General features: G+C 42.8%; 1 protein-coding gene across 1 annotated transcript in view; it reads right to left on the bottom strand.

The window, feature by feature from the left end:
• Positions 1-5485: 5485 nt before the first annotated feature.
• Positions 5486-24289, bottom strand: part of LOC143274620 (N-lysine methyltransferase KMT5A-like) — a 57169-nt gene continuing 38365 nt past the window's right edge. Inside the window, exons 6-7 of the mRNA XM_076578490.1 lie at positions 22643-22833; positions 5486-10521 (exon numbers count right to left, since the gene is read on the bottom strand). Of these exons, the coding sequence (XP_076434605.1) occupies positions 10311-10521; positions 22643-22833 (402 nt within the window). The 3' untranslated portion in view covers positions 5486-10310. The remainder of the gene's footprint in view (positions 10522-22642; positions 22834-24289) is intronic.

Below are 24289 nucleotides of genomic sequence, written 5' to 3'. Positions count from 1 at the left end.
GATCTTTTATGTGTGAATTTATCTTCTGCATGCGTACACACACAAAAGGGGTTCGGGCACTGGCAGGTCTGCACATCTGTTAACCTGGAAGGTAAAAAAAACTCTCTACCCACCAGGCACTGTTACCGAGATTCAAACCCCGCACCCATGTTTTAACCACACAGCTATTGCGCCCATCAATGGACTGAGAAGGCAGAATCAACAGAAAGGGGGAAAATAGAACCTGCAGATCACAGAAAGAGAAATGTCTACTTCCCCAATTTCCCAGAAAGTGAGAAAGTTTATACTGTAAAAAATGCCTCCAACCTCTTCCTGGGTTGTGTTTCATGTATCAAACACAAGACCATCAACCAAAAGATGTGGAATGCACAAATATCAGACTTCAGACAAAAGATTGGATTGTCCAAATATAATACTATCAATCCAAAGATATGAACACATCTTTATTCATTTCTCCTCTGAAACAAACAAGGAAAGGAAAAATAGAAAAGAAAAGAAAAGAAATACATAACTGTACATTGTCCAGGTTCTTGTTGTTTACCTTTCTATCCTAGACCTTTCAGAATACTGATGAATCAGCTATGACATCTTTTCTGTGCAGGTATTCTGCTGGAAGCCTTGTTGAAAGCTACCACAACACACATTTCAGTGAACAAAAAACACAACTCCACATGTACGTATCCAGCAATAATAAAATTACAGTTCTGTCTACATTAAATCAATAACAGGATCATCACCTGAGAGTGAATGAAAAACAAATCGATACTGTCAGGTTCAAGTTTGTTTACAGGGATGTTATCTATACACAATGTCTCTCTACTTGTATCTGCTACACCCCAAAAAGAATGGAATTTACACAACAGAGGATGTGGGTGAGGGGATGTAAGTGTATGTCAGAGAGAGAGAGAGAGAGAGGAGAGAATCACTCAAAACTATATGGTGTCCAATTTCTGTGACGTATGCATGATAAAAAAATAAAACATTATTTTTTAGGTGTGTTTTTTTTACATATTTGTTTATTTACTGCATGCACTCAACACAATATATCATTCTGATGTGAACATGTCTACATATACTTTATCTGATGTTTTTACTTTTATATATTGTTTTAACTTTCATACTGTGACATTTTTCAAATTGACTATTGAATGACCGAAACTACATTCTAAAATTACTCAAAGTATCTAAACTATTTCTATAAAAATGGCAAATAATAATAATAATTATTATTACTACTGAAATATAAAAAAGGAAAATTTATTTAAAACAAAAAAGACATATAAATTTGGCACCATGCAGATTAAGATTACAACTTCACAACACATCTTTCCCAGTATTTTCTATAATGATAACATTTTTTTGGCCCCTAAAAAGTGTGCATCAAGGACCCTGCAAACTTTAAGGAAAGAAAAAAATATCTGACCAGAAGGAAAGAAATCAGGCACAGAATTAGTCCCCAAAATGTTGCAAGTATGCAGGTTCAGGAAAAAGAAATCCATAATTTGAGGGAGAAAAATAAAGAATCATGAAATGTAGCATGTTTCTGCAGAATATTACAGTTACCTGCAGTTGAAAAGCTCATAACAGGTAAAATGTGAAATTTTTATTTTTCTGTTCATCAATTCACTACAGTCACATACCAAAGTTGCATAATATCCAAAAGTAAAATACAAAATATAAGAATGCTGTTGTTTTGGATGATTCTTCTAACTATTCATTACAGATGATTCGAAACAATCACTACACCAAACAAAACTGAAACAGAAAACAATTGCCAAAAGCCCTGCTGAACATAACTTCACGACAACTAAACAGCTGAACTGTTTTTAAAGCACTTTTAGCACACATGTCAGACTGACCCAGCTATGTAATGAAATGAGTGAATAAACCACAAAGATTAATATGTAAGACAATAAAGAAGAGTTAGGAATTTATAGCTTGTAATGCCGGAAAAGGAGTAATTTGCTCATAACTTTGCACCAAGACATTATCTCATTTTTAAGTGTGAGATCAGGTTAATGGATCTCAAAGACAACTGTTGATGTGCATCTTGATCAGTGTTTCCCTTTATCTATTTCTTCACTACAAACCTTAAAACAAGTCCACCAGATACACATTTTAAAACAAAATTTTGAAACAAAACTCTTGGAATATGTTATTTAAAATCATTTTTAAAATTCAAGGTAAACTCATACTTCCGTGTGTGTTTTAATTAGGTTATCCTCTAATTCACCATTTCCAATGAAAATAGACATCAATTGAAAGTTTGTTCATAACTGGACTCAAAGAAACCATTAATTTTTTCATTGTCACATCAGTTAGTGCTTCTTCATTGACACTGACAAGGTTTTTTTTAAACTGACAACCTAGCAGATTTCAACGTTCAACGCCATTTCTGATTTCAGACCATTTGTGCAACAGACATGATAGCTGAGCCATTACAGTCATACAATCCTAGGCTTGAATACTTACTGCATCTGGCAGGTTCAGGGAGATGATTTTCTCAATTTTCCATGTCAGCATATGCGCAGACCTGCTACTGACTGAACCTATTTTGTGCATATACACAAGCTGAACAACAAAGCACGATAAAGGTCAATTCAGTGTTCATTGGGTAATGGAAACAAGAACATACCAGCACACACGTCCCCAAAACTGCGTATGGCTGACTAAATGGTGAGGTAAAATCTGTGTGGGAGCTGGGGTACTGAGGCTCATAGCTGTCACGACTGATGGCTCCGATGTTGATCAAGAAGATGAATCTTTAGACTGATGAATGATCCCACAACAGCATTAGCGAGGATGAAAGTGGCTGAAGTGTTGACAGTGAGAAACATGGTCTCAGTGACAGTGACTCAGCAGCAGACAAACCTGTGGCTGTTGCTGATGTTGCTGAAGGCCAAGACTTAAATGAAGAACAGTTTCTGGAATTTCTCAGGCAAGACTGCCACCAAGACCTCTCTTTCTTCCGAAATTTTTAGTACTCTATGCTAACAGCCAGTACAGCATGTGTGTGTGAGTGAGTGATAGTGTGTGTATATCAGTTTGTATGTGTCCAGGTGATGTTGAGACTGATGCTATTGTGGATACCCAACTGTGCATATACATTTGCCTGTTCCATTGCTACAATTTGGAAGTTTCTATGGTTAAAAGCACATTTGTAAAAATTCTATTATATGAGAAAACTCCCCCCCCCCCCCTTTTAAGTCATTTTTGAAAAAATGCATATTTTCAACTCAGTCAATAATAAAGTGACTGCTTTAAAACTTTGCAAAGTGTTCGTCCATTCTAATATTCTATTCCTTATATTACTACAAAATATCACAGCTGTATGTGCTTGTATTTTATAACCAATTTTTTTTTATTGTTACCTTTACAGCCAGCCAGTACAGAGAGTATAGTGAAGGAAGTCATTGGGCAGTAAAAGAATGAAAACAAAACAATATGAAGGCTTTGAGCTGGCTTTGCGTTGTTGTTTTTTTGTAGCAAATATCAAAGACCAACAGTATCTCTGGTCTTTAAAAATAATAAAACATGCACACACACATTTGCCAGGAGGACCAAGCACAGCCACAATGTCTCAGCTCCCCAATTAACCACAGCGTCTGACACTGCCACTATGTCTTGTTATCTTTTTTGAACGATGAATGATGATGAAGGTTCTTGTTCTTGTTCTTGCTGCTTATAGTCAGCCGACTGCACAGGGCCATATCAGGACTGTCAACCCATACAAATGCTCAACTGCGTCAACACAAACTATCACATCTACAAAAACCCACCATGACAAACCCACAAAACATAGTTCATGACACAGTATCCCAACCATTTAACTCCCTATGGCAAATAAGACTAGGCCATGCCGATGATGAAGGTGACAATGAAGCTGCTACAGTCTAATATATATCCATCAGATTAGAGGCTATGAGACAGGACTGTTCTCACACTTCCCTTCTTACCACAGCACTTTTTATCAGACACCTCATTTCTGGTCTTCACCGTTTTGGCAAAGAAAGTTTAATAAAGGGTTGCAAACTAAATGGAGAGTTAATCAGGACTGAATTATCCTAAACAGACAGCAAACCACAATTTGTTTTTCAAATCATCTCTACTTTCATCCCTGAGGGGAATACACTACATTCCAAACTCAAAGAATTTCAAAACGCAGGTGAATAAAGCAGTAAGTTTTGAGTCTGGCATGGTATCTTTTAACAATACATTGTATGTTCAAATTGTGTGGGTTAACAGGTCTGAGAAAGCACTGGCCAAAATCCCTGGGATCTTAAATGAGGCACAGTTTGACCACTCCTGCTCTCACTTCACTAACAGGCTGTTATGAGTTGGGAGAACCTATTTCTGGCCGCAAGACATGGGAAAGGAGTCTGGTCTGTTGATAACGTTTACACTGAACAGCAGTGTCCCAGTACCACTGTTTACTCGGACTCACACACACTACGCCTCATACCAGTTCAAACAACAGTCATAACCCAAACTCCAGACAGATCGTGTGTAGATTTCTCCATTTCAAATGATGAATGCCGCATTTTGTTACTTAATAACTTAATACATGTTCTTTGTCTGTCCCCAGCTATCACACACACACTTACTCGCTCGCTCACCACCTCTCATATTTTCTCGTACAGGCAAAACTGAAATTCCAGAAATGAGCGGCTAGATGCCCTGTGACCTGTCCGGCAGGGTTTTCGTTGTCAGTGTGTTTACTTCATACTGACAACGACTGCTAAACTTAGAACCTACGTGAAGCGTATATGGACTGGATCGGTCTGCCTCCGTCCTTTTGACTGACAGTGCCAATTTCAAAATTGAAATAGGCCAACGCAGAATTATTTTCTGAAATTCACTAAGCTGAGAAATTTTGCAGTAGATTTTTCATTCAGATGTTTGGGCAAAATATAAAAAAAACTGTAACTGAGTCATTATTTGGTGTTGGTCACTACTGGGGGTACCCCCACTTCATATGTTTTCTCTTGAAATTAAGGCTTTTGAAAAATAAAACGTTTCCAGTAACATCAAAGAAATGCCAGTATCAAGAAAAACATGCACTGACATCTAGATTTAAGCAATGTTGCTCAAATGACAAAAATCAGTCAAAAAATGGCTACTGAAAACAGGACTGGCAAACGTGGTCTCCAACACCAGCTTGTAACAAAGCTCCACTTAAGTTTAAACAAAATCTTTTAATATTTACCACTAGAAAACTTATTTCTAAACATTATCCTGCACAAGTGCATCATATTAAGTTTTTTTAATTCTTATTGTTGAATGCAAAATTGAAGCCATAACCTGCATTACATGCAGCGTCACAAAATCTGATGAACAACTCAGATCGTCTGCACTGCTTGTATATTCGATCTGCTGAAGATGATGTGGTTAATGTATGTAATCCATCAGAATAACAGACATAAGACTAAGAGCATGAAATTATCTAAAACAGCTCAAATGTTTCACGAATGCAGTGTTTAAATTTTCACGTCATGACACTTAGAATCTTAAAAGCCAGAAATCAAAAACATTTAATGGAAGTCTGCTTTGAGGAACACCTACTATATTTAGTTACCAAACTGCATAAACTAGTGACGTTTCACGCAGAAATTCCCAACAGGAACTTGAGGAAGTGAGAAAAGCTGAAAATACAATGTCATGTCACACTTCCTTTGCTGACGTAACATGCATTGAAGTTCCAATGCCAACTCTCTCATAAAATCCATGTATTTCATCAGTTCACAACATTGGCACCTAAGGTGAGTAAAAGAATGTTTCCTGATCATTATTATTTACTTTTTTAATGTGAAATATTGGCAGACCTGTCCAAGTTATTAAAAAAAAGTAATCGAAAGTGAATCGAATCAGGACAGTTATGACCAATACCACTTCCTGTCATGTGTAGCGCAGGTATTTGATTTATTGTTTTCTGTTGTTTAGAAGCTTGTTTTATTCAATTTTATGCATATTTTTTTGTGATTTGCTCCTTATTGAAAGGGCTTATTCCATAATTGTTAGAAAACTGTTCTGTGTATTACCAAAATGAACAATAGGTAACTGCGTTACACAAAATCGGACACCATTGTATCACACGTAGCTTAGTGCTTCCAGGTTCGAGTTGAATGAAACGCAGGAAATAAGTACAATAGTTTAGTGTTATTTCTGCCTTGCTGCATCAGTTGACTAGTAAATACTAACTACTTCAGTAAGTTTTAATAGAAAATGAAAGTATTGGGCGTGAAAAAAAGGTCATCACCTGCAGTACATACAACACCAAACTTTGTCATGTATGAACATGAAACTTTGTTCTTCTTTTTAAACTTTTAAACTAAGGTTTTGCTGTACTGGTCACAGAACATACGTCTGTATGCTTGAATATTTAACACTAAGCTGTGAAAAATGAAATATATGTTAAAAAAAAAAGAAAAAAAAAAGAATGATACAATGTATGGTTTATGTGTACGGTTTGTCCGATTTTTATTTCTCAGATTTGTGGAATGCAGAACTGCGAAGTGAAGGTAGAATTCCTGCAACAAATGGGAAAATACTCTATCTTCCCTGAAGGAAGCCAGACCTTCCTGATCCCTCCACAAGATGTCACCTGCATTGATGCTTCGGACATCTAGATACTCCTGTGAAATTTTTTTTTTTTTAAACTTGCGCTGCATTTTTTTGCCTTTTTGTAATTGCCATTCTTTCTCCTAATGCCCATGGTCTTGAGTGTACATGAATGACTTAATCTTTTAAGTACAAGGGACTCAATTTGTATGCCTTATTCTACTTTCATTTTCCTCTGTGTGTGTGTGTGTGTGTGTGTGTGATGATGATGATGATGATGATGATGATTCCCAAAGATTCCTTGTCTCCATTTAAAGCACACCACACTTTTTTTCCTTTATAAACTGAGTGAATGCAAACTTCTTGAGAGTGGGATGCATAAGTAACATATTTCTGGTTGGAGGAGTTTGTATTATACTCCATGTTTGGTGATTCATATACTTAACATATCAAACTGACGCAAACTAGACCCATCAGTTTGCTCTGCTTGGCCAAATTTTGCACGACTAACAGTGAAAAGACGACCCATCTTGCCCGGTCCGCTCTTATCCTATCAAACACCTCTAAAAGCTATAAGCATTGGAATCATTCCGTGGCCATCAAGAAAATGCCCCATGAGAACCACGGCAGAGACGTGAGAACGGATGGGTGGGCATTCAAGTTTGACATAATGGGGATAATGGTACCAGCTGAAATGAGGAAATTTCATGCCTTTCTTCTTTTTTTTAACAGCTTTGAAATGTGGGGGATGAATTGACTCTTATAGAGGGAGGCTTTGCATTGTGTTTATGTATATGACTTGGAACAAATAACCTGTGGTATAATCTTCCTGTGGTTCTTTGCTTTTCCTTTGTGTTTGTGTCATACATAATGCAGTTTCACCTCTGGCACATATCTATTTATTTACTTGAAAATCATAATTACCCTTGTTTGCATTGTGTATTGTTTCTAAAGGGCTAGGAGAAAGTATACAGCATGTTAATGATACATATTTCATCCCACAACTACCAGCAAGAAAGAAGTGTAACTGCGTTACTGAGTCACAAGAATCGGGTGGTTCCAAAACACACAGGGACAAAGCAGAAAGATGAGATTCTCTCAGTGAGGTGAAAGAACGTTTCAGTGCAGAGCAGACTGTCCCCTATGACCAGGGAGAATGGGTTACAGCGGAGCTGACCGGAGCAGTGGCTTGGTGGTAACACATCAGCTTGGAAAGCCAGGGAATCTGAGGGCACAAGATCTAATCCTCTTCCTTTCCACAAGACCTTGAGTGGTGCGTCCAGAAAGTCATTCAGATGAAACGATAAACTGAGGTTCCAAGTGTGGCATGCACTTAGCGTATGTTAAAGAACCCATAGCGACAAAACGTTGTCCCTGACAAAAATTCTATAAAAATAAAAAATTGACTTTTATACTATAGTAAAAACAAATATATTTTGCTGACATAAAAAGGAAAAAAAAGTGTGGTGGTGCACTGTAGAGTCCTCCCCTGGGAGAGCAGCCTGAATTTCAAACAGAAAAATCTGTTGTGACAAAAAATAGTACAACTTTGGAGTATTCCCAGTGCTTGTAAGAACAATCAGCAGCAGCATGGGTATGGGTGCTCTGACTATGCCCCTCTCCTGTTCCAACTGGTTATTCATAATAAAATTTAGAATTAACAAGAATGGCAAGGCCTTCAAGTCTCACTCGTGATACACACTGAAAAGAAAAAAAAGCCTAAGAGAAATTCGTTTGTTGAAATGTGTTCTCTATTCGTTATTATCTTTAAAGCTTCGTGTTTAAAGAACATTTAAAAAAAAAAAAAATAAATAAATAAATAATTTTTTTAAAATTTTTTTTTAAGGGCTTCAAAGCAGATTCGAACCACCGATATTCAGGTCGTGAACAAGTGATTTTGTGCACTGCGCTAATGCGGCATTCAACAATGATGTTCAAAAATTACTATTTGAGCATGTTTGTTTAGCGGAATAAATTGAGAATGGTAATCAAGTGAAAATGCCGTTTAAATCATGTTATTTGGGTATATCTCGGGCATTTAAGAATGTCTTTCAAGTCCAAGGTAAAGGAGACGTTCCCATCGCCTGAAACACACTGCAATATGTGTCCAATATTCACAGGCCTGCAGAAATCCGTGTTCCACAAGCACAAAACTACAACACTGTCCATTCAATTTTTTTTTTCTGTTCATTCTAGTTAAACCAGTATCCCCTTTAAAACATTCATGTGCAGTAAACACGTCAATGATTATTTAAAAGATTTAAAGAAATTCTTTTAATTTGGTGGTAAAAGAGACGTTGCCATTGCGTCAGGCTTTGCAACATGTTGTCAAGATCTGCACAAACCAATGTAGACAAGGCTGACCGAAGTGAAACGGTCAATTCAAATTTTCTTTCGTATTCAGTCTAGTGAATTCAGTGTCCACTTTTGAATATTCATATGCATTAAACACGTCAATAATGCTGTTAGTGTCACTGTAAGTGTTCTGTTCAGAATTTGTATTTCTTTGCTTCTGATTGCGAACAAAAAAACAATGTCAAGGCGTCTGCTTACAAGACGTTCAGGCAGCTGCATAGGGGTAACAGCGTTTTCGGAATCTAGAACCAGCATCAACAAAATAAACTGTCAATGATTTGGAAATACGGTTAAAATTGGGAGACATACTACCTATCATTGGTATGACTGATGATTTTTTTCCTACTTTGTTTAAGCCAAATTTGGTATTGGCAGACAAAGTATTACCAGAGAAAATGGCAATGCTAAAGTTTACCACAGACACACACACACACAGACAACCGAACACCAGGATATAACAGAGACTCACTTTGTTTACACAAGTGAGTCCAAAATGCCAAAAAGAGTACATGTTTTCAGTAGTCAGATGTGTTCTCAAGTAGCAAAAACCTCTTCCCAAACCAAACCACCAAAAAATCTGTCTGCACTGTATGTGTGTGTAAATGAGCATATATTTATAATTATATATATATGTGTGTGTGGTTTATACTGCAAATCCACTCCAGACACAAAATAAAATAGACATGAAGCAAACTGCTATCCTAATACTGATTAGCTTAGCCATAAAACTAAGCTTCACTGCAAACATTTCACACAAGATGAAGTACCTTCACTGCACCTCCAGTTCTGAAAACCGTAAAGTTTACTACCAATCAGAAAATAAAATAAAAAGACACATTTTAAACAAAATTTTCACTCCTGATATGCCAAGCTAACTATGCACCAAAATATTCTTGAAACAAGTCTTCATGCACACAAATCAAAGCCAGAGCAATTCATTTTAACTGGCACAGGTTATTCCGTGACTCACTCACACATTATCAACATCTCATGAGGCAATAACTGAACAAGTCAGCAGCACATTTTACACCAGTGTCCAGCAAAACCTTTAGTTCAAGGCTCTGACAGTGGTTCAGGAGATCAGTTAAAAACACACACTTTCAGCCGAGTCTTGTTCACGCTGGCTCCAAATGACAAGCTGTAATGCATCAGACTTGGTCCTGAGTACACATCAGCAGTCCAGTTCAGTGTAGACGTCTATGCCAGGGATGCTCAGCTTCAACATCCCAGTGGACAGCAGGTCTGAAATGACAACTATAGTATCCCTTGCCATCACATCCACTTTCATGTTCTGCTCCAATGCATCTTTGTTACTCATAATGTGCATAACTTTGCACACTCATACACACTACCATATACTCTCACAAGCCAGTTTTAAGCACAACCAAGTCTTGAGGTCATAGTTTCAGCCAGGGGTGAGATTCCAAGGCTGTCTGACTGCGGTCACCATAGTCATAGGTCAGCTCCTGCCCTTTCTTTATAGTTTGGGAGGCCAGAAGCACCAAGGCAGGCCTGTCGCCAATAGCAAACACCTTGGTGTAACAGTTGCCTCGGCGACTGTGGTTCAACAGTCTACCCAGCTTCCCGCTTTCTGCCGTGGCATCAATGCTGCAACAGTCACACAACATGTCTTAACACAGCTCTGAAAAAGAAAATGAAAAAAAGAAAACAAATCATACATAACAAATTGTCACAATAAATGAAACACACAAAAAGGAATGGATAAAGTGGAAAGAACAACATGAACATAGGGAAAGGGGAGTGAGGAGGCACCCAACCAGGAAATTTGAGTGCATGGGTTCGAGTTCAACAGATCTACAGTCTGCTGGGACTTTTACTCCACCCCCCCCCCCCACCCCCAACAAGCAGCAAGCTTGTGCAGCAAGCACATGGAAAAGAACCCACGGCAACAATGGGACTGATCCTGGCAAAGTCCTGTATAAAAATGCACTTTGATAGCGAAAAAATACACTTGCAGAGAGAAAGAATAAAATACATGTGTAGATGGGTTGCATTGCACTGCTGAGGCACGTTTTCCTCAGGAAGAGCAGCCCAATTTTCATACAGAAATCTGTCATGACAAAAATTACATACATTTCAATGAGGAAGACATATTCGCTCGGAGAAGTGAGAAAATTGGGGAGTCAGGAATGGAAAACACAAAGTAAAATGAGTTAAAAAAAAAAAATTAAAGTGGTTCTAGACAAAAATTTAAAAAACAAAAAAAACAACAACAATAACTCTGACAAGTAATGCTGAATGCAGGTGATAAAGGACACACAGCAGGAGGGGAAAACACTGCTGACACACACACAGGTAATGTCAGGTTCAGGGCAGCCAGCATTACTTCAATCACAACACCAAAAGGGGCTCACCTATCCCACCCTCTGCTCGCTCAACTTCTAACAATATAATCAGAGATCAAACACTGACTGTCAAGTTTCAGGCACGAGGTCCCATCCCTTTGTCCTCACAACAATATATGTGTGTGTGTGTGTGTGTGTGTACACACACATACATATGCATTGTCACTGTGCGTGTATTCATCCAACCCCAAAATAGGCGTGGCAAAAGAGGTGGGAAAAGATTGTGATTAGGTAGCAGAATGACAAAAGCAGAGCGGCTGTCAAAGAAATTCTTTAGAATCAGCAGTTGGAATTGTTCCAGCGCGAGAATGAGAATCTCAACAATTGAGAAATTGGCATGATTTTGACATTTTATGCCTCCAAGAGACCAGAACAAGTGCAGACAGACCAATACATTTTGAGAATTTCACAGTCTTTCAAAGGAATGAAGGAAGAGGAGTAGCAATCATACTGAACAAACACCTAAAAAAACAAAGTTTCCATCATAAATCTAGAGAAATGGTGTAGCAACTCATGTGAACTAGTGGGGGTGCGTCTTGAAAAACCTGACGGAATTCACAAAAGCATCGTGCTCATCAATGCCTATGTTCACCCAGGAACCTGCACAACAAAAGAGGATTGGGCCTTTTTAGAGGAAATAGAGAACGAACTTGGAGACTCAGTCATTATCTGTGGAGACCTTAATGCAAGATCGAAGTTATGGGACCAGCGGAACACCAACCCACAAGGACTCGCACTTGAAGGAATGATAGGGGAAATTCTTCTAGCCCATTAACAACCACATCCCCAACTCGCCTTGGAACAAGACAAGGGGACAGTGACAGTGTGATCGACATCGCTCTAACATCTCCAAAATTCAGAGCAGAAATGAATGCAGAGACGCTTCCATGCCAAGGCAGTGACCACCTCCCGGTAGTTTTCAGTCTACAGAAACTGTCAGATAAACCCTGTATGAAACCGCATGATCCATTTCAGTATGAAACCAAAGAGACAACCGTCATCGAAAAATTAAGACGCAGAAGAAACAAAAAAACGGCACCGAACAGGATGCAAACTATTCAGACCCCATGGTGGAATACCGACACACAGAGAGCCTGGATAGAAAAACATGCGGCTGTCAAACTTTGGCAAAAAGAAAGAACAAAACCATCTCCGGACAAGGATACTGAAACAAAAATGAAAGAAAAAACTAAACAGTTTGAAGTCACTGCTCAAGAGGCCAAAAATGACAAGTGGAAACAGTTTTGCGAGGCACTCAGTTATGACTAAACATTGACAGAGTTCTGGCAATTTTATCGTCGCATGGAAGGGAAAACGTGCACAACAACAACCCCAGACATGTTAGACACTGACGGAACCAAGCTCAAGACAAAAGAAGAAAAAGGATCCGCCCTGCTCAAACGTTTCATACAACAGCGCAATCAAAGAAACTTAGATGAGAAAAAGAAATATGTTGAGGAATTAAACCAAACCCTTATGCAGACTGGACCCAATGATGACTTGACAACAAATGACCTAAACGAAGCAATAGCTAAATGCAAGAAAGAATCGGCTCCTGGCCCAGACAAAGTTCGCTCCTCGGACATCAAGGAACTATCGGAAGAAGACAGAAGCAAACTTTTCAATCTATATCAAAACAGTTTCCACAATGGACATGTCCTGGACTGGACACACAGTTTCTTAAAACCCATACCAAAACCAGGAAAGGACCATCGTCAGGTAAGCGGCTACCGGATCCTAACCATGCAAAACATTGCTGGAAAGTTCACGGAATGCATGATAGCCAGGAAACCTGCAAGGGATCTTGAACACAGGCACATTCTCCCTTCAAATCAAGGTGGCTACAGAACAGGCAAGTTCACATGGGAAAATGCAGCTGCTTTTGCATATGAGGTGTATGAAGGATTTCAAAGAAAAGAAGAAACACTAGCAGTAGCAATCGACCTTGAAGATGCCTACAATAAAGTCCAGTTTGCGCACCTCATGGAGCTGCTACTAAGGTATGGAGTAAGTTTGACACTGACAAGATGGATAGCAGCAGCGCTTCAGGAAAGAACCGTCATCCTACGCCTCGGAGATTGGATGTCTGCACCTTCTGAACTATCCATGGAACTGCCACAAGGGTCTCCGCTCTCTCCTGTCCTCTACAACGTCTACACGAAGGGCCTTGCAGACTTAAACAACAATGGAATAGCTCGGGAGCTTACTCTTGCGGATGATGGCCTGGTCTTCAAAACTTCGAAAGATGCTCAGGAAAGAACAAAAGCCATCCAGAAACAACTAAACAATATTGCTCAATGGTGCAAAGACACAGGATCTTCCATCAATCCAGTGAAAGCCCAAACGTTGCTGTGCACCCTCAACAACAGAACCGCGAGCAAATCACCACCACCTGTGTCATTCGACGGGATTCAGATCGAGAAAACTGAATGCCTACGCTACCTAGGAATACACTTTGACAGGATGCTGACCTTCAGACAGCATATGGAAAATACTGTTCTCAAATGCAAAAAGGGCCTTTCAGTCTTAAAAGCAATGGCAACCAAAGGTACTGAACAACGCCACCTCTTCCTGCTATACCAATCACTCGTCCTCAGTGTGATCGACTACGGACTTCACCATCTCAAAGCAACCTCCTAAAATTAGAAAGAGTTCAAAATGAAGCTATGAGGCTGATCCTTGGAACGACAAAAGACACGCCCACAGAAAACATGCGATACCTGCTTGATCTTCCTTCAGTGCAGGCCAGAAACAAGTTAGAACAGGTCAAGACCTACTTCAAAGCATTAGAAAACCCTCAAAACCCACTGCATGACGCAGTCAAAGAACCAAAAGGCAGCCGTCTAGGACAAGGAAGATCATGGATGGGGCAAGCAGAAGACACAATCCAGCTAGTATGCCTACTACAAGACCTGAAAGAAACAAAAGAATGGGAGAAAAACCCCGAAAACTTCAACCATCTATTCAACACAGCCATTTCACCCACTCTAGGAAGACATTGTCGGGAATGGCCAGAGGGCAAAATTGATGTGGAAGTGAAGCTACTCAAAGAAGAAAACAGTAAAGAAGAGGACATCATACACACAGATGGCTCAGTCACCAAAGACCAATCCAGTTGGGGATTCACTGCGAAACAAAATGGAAAAACAATTAGGAAAGAGAATGCTGCCTACAAAGTCACAACCTCCAGCCTAACGATGGAAGTTGAAGCTGTGACACATGCCCTCCAGTGGCTACCATCCATCCATCCGCCCGGAAACCAATATGCCATGATTCTAACCGACTCAATGAACCTCATACAGAAAATTGAAAACGGAAAGGGAAGCCCAGAGTGGCATAAGGCAATGCGCACCTTTCAGATTAAAAAACTCACATGATCATACTGCCCGGGACATGCAGGTGTTAAGGGAAATGAGCGAGCTGACAGACTTGCTGGTAACGCAACACCAACGAGCGGCCTACATCTAGGAAAATCGGAAATCCTCAGAAAAGTCAAAGAATATCAAAAAGAACAGGTACAAGGCCATCACACCATCGATCGCCTCAAAGAAATAAAAGCAGAGAGAGGGAGTGGCCGTAAGTCTAACATGAAAGGTAGAGCACGATGCTTTGCAAATCAAACAAATATCGGCATCATTTCCAAACCAACATTGCGCAAGTTTCTTCAAAACAGAACAGAGTCTCTGTGGGCTTTTCCAAATACAACAGACTGAGCAACACACTAGACGCCACGTTCTTGGCATCAGAGATCTTTTCCCATCCCTCTTGCGGCCAATCAGTGGCAGCTTCTATGCGTGTGTGTATGTGTGTGTTTGTGTGTGTGTGGGTCTGTGTTTTTGAGTGCGTTTGTGCATGTGCGAGGGTGTAAGTGTACGCAAGTGTCAGGAGAGTTCTGTGCACGTGCGTATGTGTGTGTGTGTGTGTGTGTGTGAGGGGGAAATGAAATGAAATGAAATTATGGTGCTTAGAGCCTCGCCGACCACTAAGGCCATTTCAAGGCTATCGCCGCGTCAATAACTACTACAAGGATAAAATAAAAAAAAAACCAACCAATTAAAACGAGTCACCACTTCAAACTTTCCACTCCAAAGTTTAAAAAAAAACTTCCATAGTTTAAAACCTTCAAATCTGGTTAAAAAGGTTCACTTCTTTTAAAAAGTCCATCAGCGCCCACGGAGGGACATCACGAAACAAAGTCTTCAAAGAAACCGCCGTGTAATGTCTGCGTCTAACGTCATGCAGATCCCAACAGTCAAGGAGCACGTGTTTCACGGTGAGAGGCTCGTCACAGGGAATGCATCGAGGGGCCTCTTCCCCCCCTTCAACAAGTAAGAATGAGTAAAAAAAAGTGTGCCCCGCACGCAGTCTGCACAGCACAGACTCCTCCTTTCTGTTCTTCACCCCCGAAGGGAGGGTCTCTTTTAGGTCCGGACGGATCTGGAAGAGCTTGTTGTCCGTCTGGGTGTTCCACTCCTCTTGCCAAAGATCTTTAACGTAGGTGTTCACCTTCCGCTTCATGTCTGTATACGGCACAAAGGATCTGGACAATTCTTTCTTTACAGCGTTCCTGACCAGCAGGTCCGCCCTTTCGTTACCACGAATGCCAACATGTCCAGGAACCCAGGCCAACACAACCTCGTATCCTTTCTTCATTGCAAGAGTAAAAGTTTCATAAAATTCCAGCAGTTTGGGATGAGTGATATTCCTGCAGGCTATCGCCTCCAGGGCTGACAAGGAGTCGGAAAAGATCATGAATCTCTTTTGTTTCAAAGAGAGAACCATTTTTACCGCCAGAACCAGTGCGGTCAGTTCCGCAGTGTACACCGAGCTGTCAGACAGGATGTGTTCCGTTGAGGGCCGGTCAGGAAGGGCGGGACAGAATGCAGATGCGGCGACTCCGTCCTCTGACTTGGAACCGTCAGTGAAGATGCTTTGAAAAGTGGGGAATTTGTGGCACAGTTCCGAAAAGTAAGTTCTGTAGGCCAGAGAACTGGTGGTGTCCTTACGGTACGAGGCCAGATCGAATCGGACCTCAGGTGTTGTAAAGGTCCACGGAGGGCTGTCAGGGAACTTAGAGAAATCCGAGATGCCACCGACATCCAGATCGGCCTTTTCTAAGTGCGGCTGAATGCGGAGTCCGAGAGGAGGTATGCAGTTTGGGTTATCTGTAAATTTCTTATTGAAAGGGTTGTTGAATACAGCGTCGTAAGCAGGGTTTGTAGGTTCAGAGAACAATTTCAAATAATAATTCAGGGTCAGCTTCAGTCTGCGGTTGGAAAGAGGCGGTTCCCCCGCCTCTGCGTACAGGCTGTGCACAGGGGTGGTGCGGAAAGCACCTAAGCTGAGTCGGAGCCCTTGGTGGTGTACAGGGTCCAACAGTTTCAGGTAGGACGGTCTGGCTGAGCCGTATACTACACTTCCATAATCCAGTTTGGACCGGACCAGGGCTCTGTAGAGGTGCAAGAGAGTTCTCTTATCAGCACCCCAGTTCGTGTGTGCCACATCTCGGATGATGTTCTGGGCTTTTAGGCAAGATATTTTCAGCTTTTTAATATGGCTGAGGAAGTTCAGCTTCTGATCAAAGACGACCCCTAAAAATCTGGCTTCCTTGACCGCCGGGATGGTGGATGTTCCCAGACGGATTTCAGGGTCCGGATAGAACTGGCGAAAATTATGAAAATGGATGCATTCAGTTTTGGAGGACGAAAATGTGAAGCCATTCTCCTCTGCCCAACACTGGATTTTGTTGATGCAGAGCTGAAGCCGTCGCTGGATGCTGGCATACGTGCTGCCGGTTGCATATAAGGCAAAATCGTCCACGAACAGCGAGCTGTCCAATCCCTTCTGAACGGATTGAACGATGTCATTAATTTTGATGCTGAAAAGAGCCGGCGACAGGATGCTCCCTTGCGGGACACCCAGTTCCTGCTCATGAATGTCGGACAGGGTGGTGCCGACTCTCACCTGGAATTGTCTGTCTTGTAAAAAATTGTGGATGAACTGAGGCAGGTGTCCTCGGAAGCCGAGCTTGTGCAAGTCCGAGAGAATACCAAATTTCCACGTGGTATCGTAAGCTTTCTCCAAGTCAAAAAATATGGCCACCACATGTTGTTTGTTCACAAAGGCATTTCTTACAGTGGTTTCCAGACGAACCAGATGGTCAACGGTAGAGCGATGCTTGCGGAAACCGCACTGTTCTTTCGCCAGAAGGCCGTCGGTCTCTAGTTTCCACATCAGTCTACCGTTGACCATCTTCTCCATCAGTTTGCAGATGCAGCTGGTCAGTGCAATTGGGCGGTAGTTGGAGGGGTTCGAGGGGTCTTTTCCCGGTTTCGGCAGCGGGATTATGAGGGCTTTCCGCCAGGAGGGTGGAAAGAGGCCTGTGACCCAGATGTGGTTATAAACTTTAAGCAGGGTGTCCAGACAGGTTTGGGGAAGGTGCTTTAAGAGTTTATAATGGACCTCGTCCATTCCTGGACAGGAATCCGTACAGGTCTGAAGGGCAGATTTAAGTTCATTCATTGTGAAAGGAAGGTTGTAATTCTCTGTGTTGTCAGAAAAGAAGTTACATGGTGTTTTTTCTGACAGGTTTTTGGTTTTAAGAAACCGAGCAGATTTGTTAGCAGATCTCGAGTTCTGTTCAATTGTGGAGGCAAGCAAATTGGCAACTGCTTTCTTCTCTGTGTCCAGAGCGTCTGAAAGTTTAAGATGATGAAAGGTTGGGCATACGTTTTTGCCCTTAATTCTTTTTAAAACCCTCCACACTTTCTTCTTGGGTGTGTTGGAGGTTAAGGAAGAGCAAAAATCTCTCCATGACTTCCTCTGGCTCTTTTTAAAAACATACCTGGCTTTCGCCCTCAGCTGTTGATGGGTTCGAACGCTATCGGTCTCCGGTCTCCGAAAGACGCGTCGCTGTGCTCTCTTCCGAGATTTACGGGCCTCCCGACATTCCGCGTTGAACCAGGGCGTTCTAGGGACCTGAGGCTTAGAGGTAGACGATGGGACTGCTGCTTTGGCGCAATCTAAAACGATCCGAGTCAGAGTGTCAGCAGGGTCCTTGCTTTTCAATACTGTTTCTTCCTGCAGCTCCGCTCTTATCTTCTTGGTAAAAAAAACTCCAGTCTGCTTTGTCATAGTTCAGGCGGTCAGGCAGAGAGTCACCTTCTCCATCTGTGGGGCGGAGGACGACAGGAAAGTGGTCACTCCCATGCAGATCGTCGTGCACTTTCCACTCGTAGTCCAGGAACAACGATGGATCGCAGACCGACAGATCTAAACACGAGAGCTTTCCAGAGGACAGATGAAGGTAAGTGGGAGACTTGTCGTTAAGACAGCACAAGTCCATGTCGGAAAGAAGGTTTTCCAAGAGAAGACCTCGGGCTGATGTCATCTCACTTCCCCAGAGCGGGGAGTGTCCACTGAAGTCGCCCAACAGTAAAAAACGGACGTGGGAGCTGGTCGACCAGGTTCATGAGGTCCTGCCACAGAACACGCACGGAAGGAGGAAGGTAGAGAGAGCAGACAGTGATGGTTTTCTCAAGTGTGACTCGGGCTGCCACCCGCCTGTAAAGGGGTGCTTAAAAGAACTGTACTGTATAAAAGGGACTTGTGAATAAAAAGAGCGACACCTCCCGTCAATCCCTCTTGCTTCGGTTGAGCGGGTTTAAAAACGGAGTTAAAACCAGAGAGAGATAAAACCTTGCCATCTCTTTGCAGAGTCTCCTGCAGCGCCAGCACTGAAGGTTTCAAAGCACGACAAAGCAGCTGGAGTTCCTGAAAATTGGCGTAGAAACCCCGGATGTTCCAGTGGATCACTGCCATTAAAAAGGTTAAAAAAATAAAGCAGCAGCCTATTCCATCGCTACCCCCCTGCTCCTCTGCTTGTGGTGGCTCAAGGTCGGCCAGGATGGAGTATTTATTTTTAGAAATTACTTTTTCGGATTCCGACCGAGTCGGAATATCCACCACCTCGGCCCCTCCCGATCCCGCCGAGGCCGCAACCCTCCCCTCCTTGAGTTTTGGAGGTACGGGGGGTTTCCGGCCACTTCCGCCAGCCCGAGGGCCAGGCAGACGAGAGGCGGGGGTGCCGGGGGGTGGGGGTGAGGCGGGAGGCGGACAACATGCCTCCGCCCGAGGTTTTCCGCTCCCACCCAGCAGCCCCTGAGGACTGCCGCACAGGATGGGAAGGGGTGGACACGGCGCCTCCACCCAAGGCCAACGGTTCCGACGAGGTGGGTAAGTCGTCCGTCTGCGTCCCTGTGGACGTCGTCTGGACCGCGACGTCCACCGTCCTGGGTCTGACGACAGAGGCGTACGACGCCTTAGGCGACGCGGCCTCCACCTGTTTCTTTGCCTCAAAGAAGGATATCTTCTTTTCTGTCTTGACCTTCTGGATTTGTTTTTCTTTTTTCCAGGCGGGGCAGTCTTTCGATGAGGACGGGTGGCCACCTCCGCAGTTCGCACACCGAGCTGCACTGACGCAATCGCCCTGGTGTGCCGCCTTCAAACAGGTGCCACACGCCTCTTCCTCCTTACATCGGTCTCTCACGTGTCCAAATTTCTGGCATTTAAAACATCTCAGAGGGGACGGCACATACAGGCTTACACTAACTATCAGGTATCCGACCCGAATGTCCTTGGGGACATCCGGGCAGCAGAAGGTGAGGAAGAAAGTGTTGGTCGGGACTCTGTCCGACCCCTTCCTCACCGTCACTCTGTACACGTCGGTCACTCCCTGAGAGGACAGCTCGCTCTTGATTTCAGCCTCAGACACACCTTTCAACTCCGGGCATCTGATGACCCCCTTTGAGCAGTTGAGACCTTTGTGAGGGGAAACCTTCACCGCCCTATCCACGAAAGTGGTCGCCTTGAGAAGGAGCTGTGTCTGCCTTTTGGACTCTGTCTGCACTAAAAATGCTCCGCTCCTCAGCCTCTTGATGGATTTCAGCGATCCTGCCAGACACTGAAAGCCCTTCTGGATAGCGAAGGGGCTGAGAGCCGACAACGGCTTGTCGTCATCAGCGCCCTCCATCACAAGCCACGATGGCCAAAATCCAGAGGTCTCAACGACCTCCGAATCGGAGTCTGAGTCGTTCGGTCCTTGTCGTCGTCTTTTTCCAGAGTTAGGGGGGGGTGTGATTTTTTGGAAGTCATGTTGAAAAAAATGTAAATTCATCCCTCCCTTACCCACCCACCATGGGGTCCAACTTAGGGGCCAGGGTCAAGGGAACACCAGCTTGACCCCTTCCAGGTTTCGGGAGGGATATACGACCAACAGTCTAGCTCCAACGTGTTCCCCTCCGATCATGCCCAGCTCCCGGGGACAGAGAACCGAGCACTACGGGGATTATCTTCGCTAGCCACTAAACTGCCAGTCTTGACCCAGCCCCACCAAGGGGTATCCGATTGACACACACGGGCCAATGTGTGCCGCCTGTCTTAGGAGAGGTCCGAGCCAAAGGGATGTGTTGAGAGCAGCGTGCTCTCTCAATCCCCAGGATCTCATTCCCCTCCATCACAGGTCGCGCCGCACGGCAAACACGGCGGACCTGAAGAAGGCCGCAGAGAAAAAAGAATGTGGAAAAGAAGGCTTGATGGGGAGCTGAGGACAGAAAAGAGGCGGTAAGAAGAAGAATAGAGAACAGCGAAAGGGACAGTGGGTCACGTTTAGTTTGGGCCTCACTCACGACCTGTTCGGCATGGGAAGCCCTATCAGGGGCATCAGTACAAAACCACCACTTATTCAGCCCTAACAGCTACGATGGCTATGTAGGCTGTCAATTAAGACCTGGGACCAGAGCACCAAACCCCAAGAAGCACTGATGCCCCCGCCGACATAGCTCGCTCGATCACTGGCCACTAAGCCTCCCGACCACGACAAGGTAGTGACCCTCCCGGGAGAGGGTCAAGAGAACACCAGCCTGACCTCCTCCAGGTTTCGGGAGGTGTGAGGGGGAGGTGTGAGGGGGAGGTGGGGGTGTGGGAGGGGGCGGGGGGGGGGGGGGGGTGTTAGAGGATGAGGTATGTGAGTGTATGCATGCCTACAGTGGGAGCAACAGGATACTGGAACGTGCAGGTGTGTGTATCTTTGTATATATGTGTGTGGGGTTGGGGGTGGGGGATATAGGCATATGTGTGTGTGCTCGTACATGTGTTCATCTGTGTGTGTGTGTGTGTGTGTGTGTGTGTGTGTGTGTGAGTGAGTGTGTTTGTGTGTGTATGTGTGTGTGCCGTGGAAGCTGCGATACATAGCCTAGAAATGAGTGCGTGGAGGGGGGTAGAGGAGGTGCAGGGTAATGTGTGTGTGTGTGCGCGCGTGTGTGCGTGCGTGCGTGTGTGTGTGTGTGTTGGGGCTCATGTACGTTTATGTGTATTTGACTGTGCTTTCATATCTGTGAAACTGCATGTTTGGTGCATATCTGTTATGCATGTGTGGGTACTACCCCTTTTTTATATATTATAATTATTATTTATTTATTTATTTACTTATTTATGTACGCTTACCTATTATTTATTCACCTTTTCTTTTTCATTTTCTCAAGGCCTGACTAAGCGCATTGGGTTACGCTGCTGGTCAGGCATCTGCTTGGCAGATGTGGTGTAGCATTTATGGATTTGTCCGAACGCAGTGACACCTCCTTGAGCTACTGAAACTGAAACTCATCTGACTTGATGTATGCATGCACACCATCATGTGCCCATGCAGTGTGTGCTGATACTGTACAATCCACAAATTATATATAATTCCAGACCTGTTTACCTTAAATCTGTGTTGGGTGTATTCATGTCCAAAAAATGGTGTACTCCTCCTAAAAATAGCGTACCAAGCAAACATATCCAAAACTGCTATTCGGTAACTTCCACATAAACAACTACCATTAATTTATTGCAGGTTTCACATTAATATTATCACTATTGGTACTGCCATTTTCAGTAAAGCCCAGCTGACCACCCATGGCCATCTCAAGATTACGGTGTTTAATTAACCTCTACTCCCCACTATCCTACTTAGCAAAGCATTTTCATTCATTCTGAGGTATACTAAGAAATTTGGACAACAAAAACATGCTCCATATTCAACTACCTTTGTTGGATGCAAGTCAAACAAATCAAATAAACACTGTCCATACATCAACTGCCTTTGTTTACACGAGAGCAAAACAACAACAACAAAAAAGTCCAAACATCAACTACTTTTGTTTACACAGAAAGTCATTAAATAAACAAAAGCACTGTCCACACATCAACAACCTTTGCTTACACACAAGTCAAAAAACAAACCAAAAGCATAGTCTACACATTAACTACCTTTGTTTACATGCAAGTCAAAATGAAAAAGAACAAAAGAAAAGGTGAGTACTGACCAGTAGTGTTTGTTCCGATGTGTGAAGTAGTACATGTAGCAGCCCACTTCCTCGTCCTTTTCATAGAGCTGCTCTCTCTGTCTGGCTGTGGTGATGCTGACCAGCTCCCCTGCATACTCCACCACAAAGTCGTCCCTGTGGAACTCCTTTGTGGCCACCACGCCACGACCTTTGCCCTCAATCTCTGTAACCTAGTCACCACACAGCCCAGCCATTTGTCACTTCCTGAACACCAACTCTGTTTAGGTCACGGGTCATGTCAGTCAACCCTCTCAACTTTTCTTGGTCCAATTTTCCCTTCTTTCCCCAGTCAAAATTTTCTCAACTGAAGTAAAATATTTTCATACTTTTTTTTAGAAAAACATTTATGTTTTATGTACTACTTATTCTGTTATGGGGCAGCAACTCCCACGTTCACACACTACATGTACAGAGGACTTTTACATGAATGACTGTTTTTACCTGCCATGTAAGCAGCCACTGTCCATTTTGGGGGGTGTTTTATGCATTGTGTAATAAAAAATAAATAAAAAAACAAAAAAAAAGCAAAGAGTAGACCCTGCATTGCCCCCTAGTCACTTCAGTGGTGTCTGTTCAAATTCAACATCCACAGGATTATGGCTAGCATCTTCTAAGCAACATACTGACAATTATCACTGGTAAGTTGGTCACAGAGCCAGACCAAGAAATGCTCCCTTAAGTCTACGATTTCTCTCACTTTAAGTGAAATCGTGGGATTGCGAGAAATCGTGGGTGTTCCCCTCCCACATTTTCTCTCAACTGCAAGAAATTGTGGAAGCCCCACTTCTTTTTATCAAATATATTTCCTTTATCATTAGAGCTGGTTTCTTGTCATTTCCCAATGCAAATCTTAGAGAAAAATGGGGCAGAGGAAAAGAGAAAGAGGGGGCGACGACAACAATGATATTGTGTAAAAAGTGCTGTTTTCTTGTTGTGGTTCGATTCTATTCCAAGAGAGAGGGGAGTTATGCAGGGGGGATATAGGATCAACTAATGATGCACTCACTCACTCTCTCCTCACATCAATAGCAGGGCCACATGGAGTGGTTTTTATAGAGTGTTTACTTTACAATACAGCACACAGTAAAAAGTTCACCCTACACCTAAAGCAGCACCTATAAGCAGCACCTACAAGCAGCACACCTGGAACACAAACACACAACCAAAACCCAGGTCAGGTAAAATCTCAAAATATCCTGACATCACTGACATGAAAGGCCTATACCCTCTCAGCACCTTTCATCACATGTCCACCAGTATGCACTCCTCTCACACATAAATCTAGGTGAGGTAAAACAAGCTTCATCAAGCTTACCTGCCACCAGCAGTGACATACCAATTACCATACTGTGTACAAAACATATTACTGACCAATACAACCCTGTGTTCCAACTCATGTTACCCATCATTCAACTTAACTGTGTGCTACCATTACCAAACAAATCTCTTTGTCTTCACAAGGTATACCACCAACACAAGTACATGTAAGGAAATTATTACTTCCAACATATCTCTGGTAAACAGGAATGTGCAACAACATAGCACTGACCCTCAATGCTCTCATAGTTTGCCAACTCATTAATCACATTACAATGTTCCTTCCCACATTGTCTGAACAAAGTAAAC

This window comes from Babylonia areolata, chromosome 29, assembly GCF_041734735.1.
Source record: "Babylonia areolata isolate BAREFJ2019XMU chromosome 29, ASM4173473v1, whole genome shotgun sequence".
Classification (NCBI taxonomy): domain Eukaryota; kingdom Metazoa; phylum Mollusca; class Gastropoda; order Neogastropoda; family Buccinidae; genus Babylonia; species Babylonia areolata.
Note: the sequence above shows the minus strand (reverse complement) of the source record. Positions and strands in the feature narration are given on the sequence as shown.